This window comes from Cervus elaphus, chromosome 32, assembly GCF_910594005.1.
Source record: "Cervus elaphus chromosome 32, mCerEla1.1, whole genome shotgun sequence".
NCBI classification, from domain to species: domain Eukaryota; kingdom Metazoa; phylum Chordata; class Mammalia; order Artiodactyla; family Cervidae; genus Cervus; species Cervus elaphus.
The window spans coordinates 43,556,459-43,568,833 of NC_057846.1; the positions used below are offsets into that span (position 1 = coordinate 43,556,459).

General features: G+C 60.0%; 2 protein-coding genes across 7 annotated transcripts in view; both read right to left on the reverse strand.

Moving 5' to 3' along the window:
• Window positions 1-1,627: 1,627 nt before the first annotated feature.
• On the reverse strand, window positions 1,628-6,309 carry NKX6-3 (NK6 homeobox 3). The gene is made up of 3 exons (XM_043893257.1): window positions 5,772-6,309; window positions 3,542-3,711; window positions 1,628-1,976 (listed from the first exon to the last, which is right to left on the reverse strand). The coding sequence occupies exons 1-3, from the start codon at window positions 6,151-6,153 to the stop codon at window positions 1,728-1,730; spliced, it is 801 nt and encodes a 266-aa protein (XP_043749192.1). The 5' UTR covers window positions 6,154-6,309; the 3' UTR covers window positions 1,628-1,727.
• A 2,692-nt stretch (window positions 6,310-9,001) lies between these two features.
• Window positions 9,002-12,375, reverse strand: part of ANK1 (ankyrin 1) — a 240,003-nt gene continuing 236,629 nt past the window's right edge. For 4 of the 6 annotated variants that reach the window (XM_043893247.1, XM_043893250.1, XM_043893248.1 and 1 more), the window contains exon 44: window positions 10,321-11,432. The gene's annotated coding sequence lies outside the window, so the exon portion shown is untranslated. Of the gene's footprint in view, window positions 11,433-12,375 lie in introns of all 6 variants that reach the window. The other 2 variants (XM_043893252.1, XM_043893251.1) reach the window with 1 other exon arrangement.

The following is a 12,375-nucleotide window of genomic DNA, read 5'->3' on the forward strand; positions in this document are numbered from 1 at the left end:
GTCTGTTTTCCCATCCCAGGTTTCTGGTGGGGTCATGGGAGACGGTCCAGGCCTTCCACACGGGAGGAGTTGGTAGGTGTTCAGTGGGGTCCGTGATGCTCTTCTCTGCTCTGGGATCTTTTCTTTAAGGCACCTTGTTCCCCATAGATAAGTTCCCCAAGGAGGAAATTCCTGGGGGACCTCCTGGGAGGACTCTTGAGGGATCAGGGACCCCGCTAAATGTCCTCAGGTTTCTCTCCCACCACGTTGTCTGGCATATACCAGCTAGACTTCAGGTTGCCCAATGCCCTGTAGGTTCCCTGACTCCCTGACCCCCTGGGGGCAGAGATGCGGTCATCGGGAGGGAGGGACCCCCCCGAGCCAGCACACCTGGGACACCCCACAGCCAGCACACCTGGGACCCCCACAGCCAGTTGCCCGGAAACACACGAGCCTTGGGGAGGGTTATGGGACTTTTATTTTTACTCTTTATATTTTAAAAGCCAGGGAAGATGGGCCAACTCTTAGTCCCTTTTGCCACTGCATGCCTCTAGGGCCACCCCCTCCCGCCTCCCGAAGCCCCAGCCCCTCCCACCTGGCAGGCAGTGTCCCCTTCCGCAGCACCCGCTCCAAGGCCCTGCCACAGGGCATTCCAGCAAAGTGGGGGTCGTGGGTTCCATGCAAGCCCTGGGTGCCGTCCTCTCCTCTCCTGCGGGGGTACCCCACCGGAGGAGCAGAGGTTCTGAGGTCCCTTCCGGCCCCGAGTGTCTCCCCAGGAAGGATGCTTCTCTCTCTCCAGGGTTCCAGTCCTTGCTCTGGCCCCGAGGGCCGCCTGGTGGGAGGCTCTGGGACGCAGCATCGCTGCCAGGAGTCTCTCCTGCTTTCTCTGCTTCTGTCCACAACCTTCCTCTTTCCCAGCCAGTGGGGGCTTCTAATCTCCTTCTGTCCTGGGTCGGGGGGGGGATGCCCTCTGAGGGCAAGGTGGAGAAAGGATCGCAGGAGGACAGCTCCCTCCGGGGGTGTGATCCCTAAGGTGGGGTGTGGGGGTGTTCCTTCTTGGCTAGACCCCATTTCCCCGCCCCTGGTTGGGGGGGTCCTCCAGCCTGGGTTCAGCATTTAGCTGTTGTCCCTAAGGTGGGATCCTTCTTGTGCCAGGGTCTGGGGAGAGGCCCTGGACTTGCCCGCTCTTCTAATCAGCCTAGAGGGAGACCCCAGACTGAGCCAAGGGCTTCCCAGAGGGAAGCCCCCACACCCACCCAGCTACCGCGGTGGCGTGTCTGGGACCCCGCGGCCAGTGTCCTGGCTGCAGAGCTTGGTCGCTCTCATCCACCTGTGCACGTAAGAGTCTGCAGAGCTGGCGAGGCCAGGCCTGGGCCCACGGAGGCGCGCAAGACGGCGGAGGGGCCAGGCTCGCGTCTCCCTCTTGGCTCCCTCCCCGCGCCCTCCACCTGGAGGAGGGCAGGGCAACCCACTCCAGGATTCGCGCCTGGAGAACCCCCATGGACAGAGGCGCCTGGAGGGCTACGGCCCATGGGGTCGCCAAGAGTCGGACAGGACTGAGCACGAGCCCCCCCGGAGGCTGGCCTTTCCGCCCCCTCCTCCTTCCTCGTCTCCAGCCCCTCTCCCTCCTCCGCGCCCCCCTCCGCCTCCTCCCCTCCCCGACCCCTCCTCCCTCCTCCTCCTCCCCTGCAGCCCCCGTTAGCCCGCGCGGGGACCGCGGGGACCCCAGAGGCGGCGGGCGGGCGAGGTCAGACGCCGCCGTGCGCCCCCAGGCCGAGCACCGAGAAGGCGGCGCGGTGCTTGCGCAGCAGCAGGCGGATCTTCTCGTCGTCCGAGTCCGGGTCCAGGGGTTTGTTGTACTCGTCGTCCTCGGTCTCGGAGGCCGCGCGCTCCCCGCCCGCGCCCGCGCCCGCGCCGCCCGGCGCCCGGGGCGTGGACGACGAGGGCTCCAGGGCGCTCTTCTTCCGCCACTTGGTCCTCCGGTTCTGGAACCACACCTGGGACGAGAGGGGCTCTGAGGATGGCGCGCGCGGCGCCCCTCTGGGGCCGGCGGCTCCCCGCGGCCGCAAGCCCTCTGCATCCTGGACTAGGCGCGGCAATGGACCAGGTTGTCACCGTCACACGACTGTGGGTTTTTTTTTTTTGGTTTTTTTTTTTTTTTTGGAGGAGGGCAATAAAATTAAAACAGTGCAGCAGCTTTTTCGGCTTCCCTGTAACCCTTCCGTGTGGTGTATATCTTCTCCTTTGCCATCTGGGTATTGGGGTGGAAGGGGCTGAAACGCTTTTAACCTCCTAGACGTGCACTGAACTTCACGAATAGTTTTTCCAACAATAAAACTAACATATGCTTCCTGCTGGGGATAGAACCCTGCAGAAAGGACCCAAAGGAACAGCGCCACGTGGAAAGGGCGCTTCCTCTCCAGCCGAGTTAGTATTGGGCGGAGGAGGCTGCGGGCGATGGGGGACGGGGGTGGCTTGGGGGTCCTGGGGGAGCCCAGACCGGGTCCCCAGCTGCCCTTGTGCCTCCCACTGCCCTCAAGTCCGTCACCTTGTCACGGAGCCGCAGTTCCAGTACAGCTCAGAGCTAGCTGAAGATGGTGCCCCGAGCCAAAGCCCCTCAGGGCACAGTGAGCCTCAGCGTTACCAGGGGTGCCCCAGGAGCCTGAGAAAGCAGAAGCCCACATACTCACTTTCAAGTGGGAGGTGTGCAGTGAGACAGGGTACCCCTTGCCTCCAGATGGGCAGTGAGGCTCATGGGAGTTGTGGGGAGGAGTTATATTCACTTTGAAGTCTTTGAAATTTATTTTATATTGGTGGTGAACCAAGGCCAAGGTTGGCTAACGGAACAAGCCTGAAGTGAGTTCTGATCTGGCCCAGAGGCTGCCATCAGCTCTTGAAGTTTCCAGCCTGGGCCAGGCAGAGGCTGGGGAAGGTATGGGGTTGGAGCTCTGTAACCCAGATTTGACTCCCAGCACTTACTAGCCAGTTACCTTGGGCAAAACACACAGCTGAGTCGGTGGGTGGCTCAGACCGTAAAGAATCTGCCTGTTGTCAAGCAAGTATCCTTCAATTAAAAAATAAATACATTTAAAAAAAAAAAAAGAATCTTTCTGCAATGCGGGAGACCTTGGTTTGATCCCTGGGTTGGAAAGATCCCCTGGAGAAGGGAATGGCAACCCACTCCAGTATCCTTGCCTGGAGAATCCCGTGGACAGAGGTTATAATCCATGGGGTTGCAAAGAGTTGGACTAACACGTTCACTTTTCACTTTCAAGTTGGGTAACAAGGCCTCCTTCCACTGATAAGGTTGCTGTGAGGTTTAAATGGGCAGTTACACATCCAGCTCTCAGAAGAGGGCGCCGTGGATGACAGCCAGCGGGGTGATGGTCACTATTGCCATCTCCGGGGTTGGGCAGGCAGGTGGTGCCCACATGCCTAAACATCCTCCCACTGAGCTTCAATCGCCATGAGCGCAGGGCTGCCTCCCTGCCAGGCAGTGGCACCCCGTCCCGGCGGGCTCCTCACTGCCACGCAGACAGCCTCTTCACCCACCTGGACTCACCTTGACCTGCGACTCGGTCATCCCCAGCGAGTACGCCAGCCGCGCCCTCTCGGGGCCAGCCAGGTACTTGGTCTGCTCGAAAGTCTTCTCCAGGGCGAAGATCTGGTGGCCAGTGAAGGTGGGCCGGGTGTGCTTTTTCTTATGCATGCTGTCGCTCAGGGGGTCCGGGGCTGGCGGGAGGAAGGAAGTGTGCCCTTAATGTGCTGAGTGTGGGGGAGTCCCAGCCCTGCCCTGCCTGCCCCACAGGGCGAGCGCCCCTACCGAGGAGCCGCTGAGGTTGCGGGGTCATCGGGGCACCTCTCACCTGAGCAGCCTGCCTCTGCCTTGTCTGGGTGGGCGGGGACCCCAAGGGCACCTGCCCCCAAGTTGTAGCTAACTGCGGCCAGAGGGTGCTTGGAACTGTGTCTCCCCGTGGAATGTCCTCGCTACTCAGTGATGCCTCCCACCCCCGCCAAGGGGCAGGAGAAGCCTCCTCTGGGTCGCCGGGATGTCCCTTCAGGTCACTGAGAAGCGGATTTGATGCCTTCTACCAACCATCAGGGCCCCGGGGAGGGGGGGTGCGGGGGACCTGGGAATTCCTCCACTTTCTTGCTCTTGGGATCCCGTTTTCCAGGTTCCTGGGAAAATCAGAGCCTTAAGCTCCAAGTGACTGCCTGGTCCCCAGGCCTGGGAGCCACGAGGGCTTCAGCCCCACGGGAGATCTGGAGGTGAGGCCTCAAGAACTGAGCCCTGGGTCATCCAGCAGCTTCCCGCCAGCTCTCTGTTTTACGTGTGACCATATATATGCTTCAGTGCTACTGTCTCAGACCCGGGGAGTTCAGCCTGGTGCTCCACTAGAGGGGTGGGATGGGGTGTGGAGGTGGGAGGGAGGCTTAAGGGGGGATACATAGATATATACATGTATATACTTATGGCTGATTCACATTGTTGCATGGCAGACACCACCACAACATTGTAAGGCAGTTATCCTCCAATTAAAAATAAATTTTAAAAATACCCAAAACAGTGTGGGAGGGGGGTGAGAGAACTGACCCCTGCCCATCCAGGGCAGCCTCTCAGGAGCTTGGTGGGGGGAGGAGAGTGTTTATGGGCCCCGGGGAAACAGAAGGCCCATATGCTGGGCCTTGTTCAGCATAGTCTGACCCCCACATCGCACATCCTCGGGTCACAGGTGAGGAAACTGAGGCAGAGACAGGTGAGGAGACCTCCCAAGAGACGTCCCCTCCCCTTGAGTGAATCCAGGCCCTGGCTCTCAGATACTTTGCTGTGTGTGTGTGTGTGTGCATTCGGGGTTGAAGGGCAGGGTGCAGAGAGGGGGCTGTGTGTGCAAAGGGGGATGTGGACGGCAGGGTAAAGCACCCCCAAACCAGCTGTAAGATAGGTCCCCTGTGGGCCTCGCTGTTTCAGGCTGATGGGGGCCGTGGGGACCCCAGGAGCACACAGGTGGGAGGCAGATGTGCTCCCGGCTTTTCTGGGCGGCCCCAAGCCCCCGTCGCAGTGGAGGCCCCCCAAAGGGGGACAGAAGTGGACGCCTCCCTCTGCCCCTGCCTGATGTGGGCCCAGGGGTGGCTCCGACAGCCACGATCACTCCCCAAGCCTCCCGGGTGAGGCCCCCCTGCCTCTGCACGACCTGCCACCTCCCCCAGGCCCTGCACCAACCCTCTGAAAGCCACAGTCTGGGGAACCCTGGGTGAGGGGCTCCCCCAACAAGGAAGGTCCAGCGGGCCGGGGCTCAGCAGCGCCTCCCGGAGGCTGGGCGGTCTGGCTGCTGCTGTTGACTTGAACCTCCACCCCCCAGGAGGGAACCGGCCCCCTGGATCGCGGCAGGACCAAGGTGGGGTCGGGGTACATTCGGGTCCCTGAGTGCTGCCGGGGCGTGGGAGAACTCTGGGAAGGTGATGGGGGGCAGATTCTCTTCACTGGGGTGAGCTGGTGACACAGCTCTGGGTGGGAGAAGTAAGGCGAGCAGGACCTTATAAAGGATGGGGTGGGCCGTGTGGTCCTCTCTGGACCCCGGGGTCCCCAGGAGGGCGGCTGGTAAAAGGGGTGGGGGCAGGGGTCAAGATGCCCATCCGGGCAAAGCCGGGGCGGGAGGGGGAGGGGAGAACCCCACGCCGCCCCTGGGTGGAGGGGCAGACCCGGGGTCTGCCCCAGGCAGTCTGATGGCCGCCGGGGACCCCCCACCAGCGCCCCCGCGAGCGCCCGCTCCCCTCCCCCTCCAGGTACTCACTGCTGCCGCACTGCCGCCCGCCTCGCCAGTCCTGGCCCGTGTCCGCCCAGCAGTTCCGGGTCCGGGTGGGGTACTCACTCCCCGCCTTGGAGAAGCTCCCCACCTGGGGGCCGTAGTAGACCCCCTGGGAGCCGAGGCCACCGAAGCCGGCCACGTGGGGGTAGCCGGGCAGGAGGCTGCTGTTGGGCGCGGCCACGGGCCTGCTGAGGATGTCCGTGATGCCGTGGGGGGTCCCGGCTGGCAGCTGGGGACCCAAGCCCGGGGGGCTGAGCTTGTAGAAGGGGTTCTGCACAGAGTACTGGCACACAGGCGCCTTCATCTCCGAGAACTGGGCCAGCGGCGCGTTGTTCAGCAGGAAGGGGCCCTGCAGGTTGGACTCCATGGCCCCCCCCACAGCAGGCCGAGGGGAGGCCGGAACCCCAAATCTGGGCCCCTAGAGCCCCTGAGGTCCAGCCCAGAACCCCATGGCAGCTCCTGAGGGTCAAACTGGCTCAAGCCCCAGGCCGGCCTCCCCCCAAGGCGTCCGGCCCAGCCCTTGCCCAGGTCCCGGACCACGTCAGACACGGGAAGTCAGGTGTTCCCAGGCAGGTGCCAGCACCCCCCCCCCCCACTTTCCCAGCGCCCCTGCCTTCTGCCCCTGCCTGGGGAGAGGCGGCTCCCCACGCCTCAGCTCAGGCCCCTTCTCTGCCTCGGAGTCCGGGGACCCTCCATGAGAAGTTTCCAGTTCAGAGAAGCAACATTTCCCTGATAAAGATGGGGCCCATTAGAATACAGACCCGAGACTGGCTGAGCTGCCGGAGTCGCCTCGCCATTGGTGGAAGCCCTCTCGGGCCTCACATTGGCTTTTCCTAGACAAATTGCACTTTGAAAGATTGACTGTAAAATCAGCCTCTGTGTGTGTGTGTGTGTGTGTGTGTGTGACAGAGAGAGAGACAGAAAGAGAAAGGAGTGAGCGCTCGGGAACCTCTGTTCATTCTGAGAAGGTCTACCCGCTCCTGGCTCAAGTGAGCGTCTAAGAAAACATGGGTACCTGGCGGGGGTGCCTCTGGGGCACCTGGAGGGCACAGTTGGTCCCCCTGTGGTCTCAGGAGATGCTACCCTGAAGTGCCCAGGCCCCTTTCTGGGCAGATGCCCAGGCTTCTTGGGGGAGTGTGCAGAGTGGACATGGAGGCTTGCCCCCCCTCCTCGGTGCTGGGACGGGTAAGTGGGGAGGCTGGGCTTTGGGGCCCGAGAGCCTGCAGGTGGGAGCGGGCCGGGGGTGGGAGTGGGACCCCTCTGCGGGTGCTGGCTGGGTGCTCCCCAGGCTCTGGCTCCGCCTCTCTCTGGCTCTCCCTGGTCCCCTCTGTCCTCCCTTCCTCCTCCGAGGACTCATTTGTGCTTCTGCCATGTTCTGCCTGGCTTGGCATCTGGGTTGGATGTGTTGATGGCCTGGGATGGCCATTGATTCAGCAATGAGTGCCTGTGCCAGCTTTTGGTTTGTGCTCAATAAATATTTTATGGAAGAGATGAGATTGAATCACAGGGCACCCATATGCCTTTTTTTTTTTTTTCTAATAAATTTTTACAACATACAGGCCTCCACTAGGATCTCTCTCTCTCATTTTACAAACGGGGAAAACACAGTAACTAACTTGGATCATTTCTGCATGGAACAGCATCCTTTCCTGCGGTTTATTTTTATTTATTACTTTGTTTTTTTAATAATTAAATTTGTTTATTTTTGATCGGTGGATAATTGCTCTACAATATTGTGCTGCAGTGTTAGTCGCTTAGTCGTGTCCCACTCTTTGCGACCCCACGGACTGTAGCCCACCAGGCTCCTCTGTCCATGGAGTTGTCCAGGCAAGAATACTAGAGTGGCCTGCCATTTCCTTCTCCAGGGACAATATTGTGCTGGTTTCTGCCAAACGCCACCATCAGTCAGCCGTAGGTATACCTACGTCCCCTCCCTCCCCGTGTGTAGTTTCTGTTTAAATGCCCGTCAGCATGTCACTGGTTTGGACATGCAACATGACTGGGAACACAGAGGCTGCCAGACAGATGGACTTGTGTCCCTTCTCTGCCTGGCGGTCCCAGAGCCGTTTCTTTCCAGCCCACGGTCACCCTTTGGCAGGCAGAGACGAGCCTGCTCCAGGGTTTTCAGCAGGAGGCCCAGGGCCCAGGTTGTAGGAATGGCTCCATTTCACAAAGAGCTGGCTCTGCCCACATTTCTGTTATCTGCTCGGGCTGGAACTGGCTGTGAACCCTGTCGCACAAGTGACGCAGGTTAAAGACAAGAAAGACCTCACAAAGGCGGTGGACCTTGTTTTTCTGGAAGTTTGGATTAAACACAAGAGAAAAGGTTTTTTATCCGTCCGAATTGGCTGCGCTACAAAGCTGTCCATCACCACCCTTTGGGAAGCCATATTCCAGTTCCCCACGTGGCCGCCTGAACCCACCCTGGCGGTTGTGATTCTGAACCTGTGTCTTAAAATCCCTCTGGGTGATGGTGGTGCACAGCTCGGCAGGCCGCTTGGCCTGGATACTGAGAGAGAGGCTTCAGAATCAGACTGAGGCTGGGTGCACTCCTAACACCCTATGACTATGACTTGGCTATATACCCTGCCTCCTGCCCCCACCAATGATGCGAACTTAGGAGGAGAAGCCAGAGTAAATAATTTATTTCATGCCAAGGTTGACAAAGGCATTTGTGTTCAGTGATCCCAGGATGGCAAGCTGAAGAGACTTTACTACTTGCTTGATCCCTTCCCCCATTTGATGGATGAGAAAACTGAGGCCAGCTTGGTGGCTAGCCTTGCAGGAAGTGTTAGGAACTAGTTAGGATCAGAGTGATTTTGTTGGAAGTTCTTGAACTTTGGCACTGAATGCAGGGGTCAGACACCCTCACAGGGAGCACTGGGGGTCCCCCTTAAGTGTATGTCCGCTGTGGGCTTACCCACCTACCTTGGTGTTTGTGGTTCCCTCTGCTCCCCCCCTCAAAGATCTTGGACTTGCCCCCATCGCATCATCCTTATGGGGTGGACAGCAATCTGCCCTATCATCTGGAGGGTGGGGTGGGGGGCCTCTCTCAGAATGGGTGGTCCTGATTAAGGGGCTGCCCATGTTTCCAGAAGGTGGGCGGGGGGGGGGTGCAGGCCTCCCTGCAGACTGATCACCCCCAGACTCCTCCAGCCCCGCTACCCCCCACCCCCAACTCCCTAAAGATGAGCCGGAAGGAGAGAGCAAGCCAGTGCCATGAATCGATTTCTTTATTAATTTTGACATTTGTTCAGCTGGTGTAGGGAGAATGGTCTATACATCAGAGAGGGGTGGGTAGGGGGGAGATTCCCTCCAGAGAACAGAGCCGTGTGGAAGAGTCAAGAAAAGAATCATTTTCATAACAATTTAAAAAAATCAAGGTAATTCCAAAACTTCTAAAAAGCGTCTAAGGTGCAGACTGCAGCATTCTCTAGGCATCGTGTGGCGACCCCAAACCCCTCCCCTACAAGCTCCTACTAGCAGCGGACGCGGCGTGCCGCCGAGGGCCGGGGCCGGCGGGCCAAGCAGCGAAGCCAGACAGAGAGAGGGGCCAAAGCGCAGCCGGGCCGGGGCCGGGGCTCTACGGGGGCTACCGGGTCGGGGCGCCGGGGCGAGGCGGGGGCCGATGGCGGCGGGAGGCGGCCCCGTGCCTGTCTTCCTTGGCCTTCAGCGAGTCCAGCCGGCCCGGGGCGCTGGGGGGTGGGGGCGCCGGGGCCGGGCGAAGGGTCAGGCCGGCGGCGGCCAGGATGCTCTGCGAGCCTCCCCGCGCGCCCCTTGGAGGCCGGGCCGACCCCGACCCCGCCGGGACCCACGGGAACACTGCTCTGGGGCCGGCCGGGGCCGGGGGTGCTGGGGGGTGGGGCGCGCTCTGCCGTCGAGGAGGGGCTTCTGTGCTACTTGGAAGGTTCGGATGTGTTCGGAGGACACCTCGGCAGAGCGGCGGAGAGGACGGGGACCGGACATCCACACACAGTGTGGCCCTTGGGCGGGCGAGAAGAGCCTGCAGTCTCTCCCAGCCTGGAGGGCGCCGCGGGGCGGGCGCCGTTGTGCTGATTCGGGCCTCCCTCTGCTGGGGGTCGGGGGCTCTGGTGTAACTTTAAGGCTCTTCCCTGATGGCACCGAGGCGAGGAACTTCGTCTCCTTCCTGCCCTGACAGCGGGGGAGCCCTGGGCCGGGAGGGTCTCCTTCCTGGCTGGGGCCTCCAGGTGGTCAGCCGTCTGTCCCCCTGCGCTCCGCCCGCGCCCCCCTGCGCTGCCTCTCCAGGAGGCGGGCGGGGCGGGGGCGGGGGCACCTTGACTGCCCAGCCCAGACCACCCCCCCACCCCGCCGGCTGCCTGGACTTAGAGCACCGAGTTCGCTCCGGGAGACCTCGGGTGGCGGCTGACCTAAGAACTGGGCAGGTCCGTATTCGCTAGCCCTATGCCCTTCCTTCCTGTTTCACTGAAAGGCTGCGGAGTTCCTTCTCCCGCAGCCTGGAGAAGTCCTCAGGAGCTGAGCTGTTTGTGAGTGCTCTGTACATACTGCTAAAGTGTTTCTATTGATTTGCATAGTATTTATTGTTTTCCATATACACAAGGCTTGATTACTGTACAGTTTACACTTTGAACACAGACTAGGATTTAAGTGCTTGAAGGTATAGAAAACCTCTTCTCTATTGAACATGCTGGTGCAATCCTGGGACAGCCATCGGCCCTCCCCCAGCAGAGAGCAAAGACCCTTCCGGATGGGGGCGCTGGCTCCCTTGGAGCCCTGCAGCTAAGCCTGAGGGGTCCTCGCCTCAGATTCTTAAGTCCCTGACGCAAGGAACCCCCGAATGCATTCTGAAGATAATGATTTTCCATTGGAAGATGATTAATACTAGCAGAGAGAGAGAGAGAGAGAGAGAGAGAGAGAACATAAAAAAAATTCCAGTTTATCCACAGGAGAGTCTATACAGCCTCGGACATCACAGTAAAATCTGTGTGTATACTGAGCGGAGGGGAGAGGTGTGCATGTGCGGGCGTGTTTGTGTGTCCTGATGCCGTGTAGTGCATTCTGGAAGGTTCTGGAAGGTTCGGTCCACCGGCAAGGATGGTCACACGTGGAGCATGGAGGTGTGTGGGTGTGGAAGGCTGGCAGATGAGGGCAAGGGATTAAAGGTGTGGAACTGATTTCATGTCTAGTTTTCTTTTTTTTTTTTTTCCCTTTCCAGGAAGCTTTTTTTTTTTCCCCCCCCCCTTTCCAGGAAGCTCACATGGATTTCCTACAGAATGAGGTTGGGGGGAAAAAAAAAAAGTACCCTGTAACAAGTCGAAATTGAAATGATTTAAAAAAATATCTCATCCCAGCCACAAAAGAGCCCTTGTTTTGCTGTTGCCTTCGGCGCTCTCCTGCGCGTGTTTTGCGTCCCTCTCTCTCTGCACACCCCCTCTTGCTGCTTCCGTCCACATTCCCCACAGAGATCCACCGTCGCTAGAGGCAGGATTGAAGACTGTAGGTCATGCGTCTACAGTCGTTCATGCGAATAGGTGACTAAAGGAAGTCCCTTACAGAGGTCATGCCGTCGGCCTCCAGGGACGCGTGCGCGGGGCCTCCGGGCCAGCTCTCCTCCTGGATGCATGGCAGAGTGTGTGGAGTTCAAGGGTTGGGTGTCGAGGTGTGATCCTGGGGGACACACAGAGAGAAGGGGTCCCTTAGAAGAGGCGCAACCCCCAGCAAAGAAAAAAAACAAAAAAACCCCGCCATCCTGAGCTTTTGCGCTGGCGGCCCCGGGGCAGGAGTGAATCAGGAAAAGCGGCCTCCCCAAGCAAGGCAGGAGCTGCAAGGTGCTGAGCCCGGCGGGGACCTTCCTGAAACCCCAGCTGCCCCGCTCCCGGACCCAGAGGCTGCCACGGGCTCCATGCCCTCGGATGAGTTCCCTGGACGGCACGGTCACCTGGGGAGAGGCCCCCCGTGTGCCCAGCACCCAGGAGAGGGGCCGGGCTGGGCGGCACCGCCCCGGCTCGGTCAGTTCAGTCCAGCCAGCGGGCACGGATGTCTCCTGTGTGCCAGGCTGCACGGAGCAGGCGTGGCCTCGGGAGCTCGTGGCCTCAGGGGACCTCAGTGCCGCTTTGGTTCTGTCCACGACTCTATTTGTCAGCGGCCTCTGGCTCCTCTCCCCGTGTCTTGTGGATGGACAGCCTCGACTGGGGCCTAGAGGCCTTTGAAAACCAGAGGCCTTCTCCCCAGGAGACGAGGTGTATCAGACTGGAAGACGGCAGCTGTGCCTGCCGAGTGAAGTTGAACTCTGCAGCCTACAAGTCACAGCCACATGGCCTCCCTGTGGGGCCTCGTCTTCCAGCCTGGGGGCAGGGGAGTGCGTAAAACTCCATGTTTGCGGGATCGGCCACCCAGGGTCCTATCTGTAGGAATTTAACATGAAGAGGAGCTGACAGCCTCCTAGGCGGGGCTGGAAGTGATACAGAAAGGCAGAAACTCATCTGAGGCACAGCTGTCTCCAGGCAGGGAGCTCGTCATTGTGGATGGGTCCTACAGGAGCCAGGGTTGGGGAGGAGGCTTGGAGGTGACCAAGTAGAGCTCAGCCCCAAGTGGCTCCCCAGGGATGGAG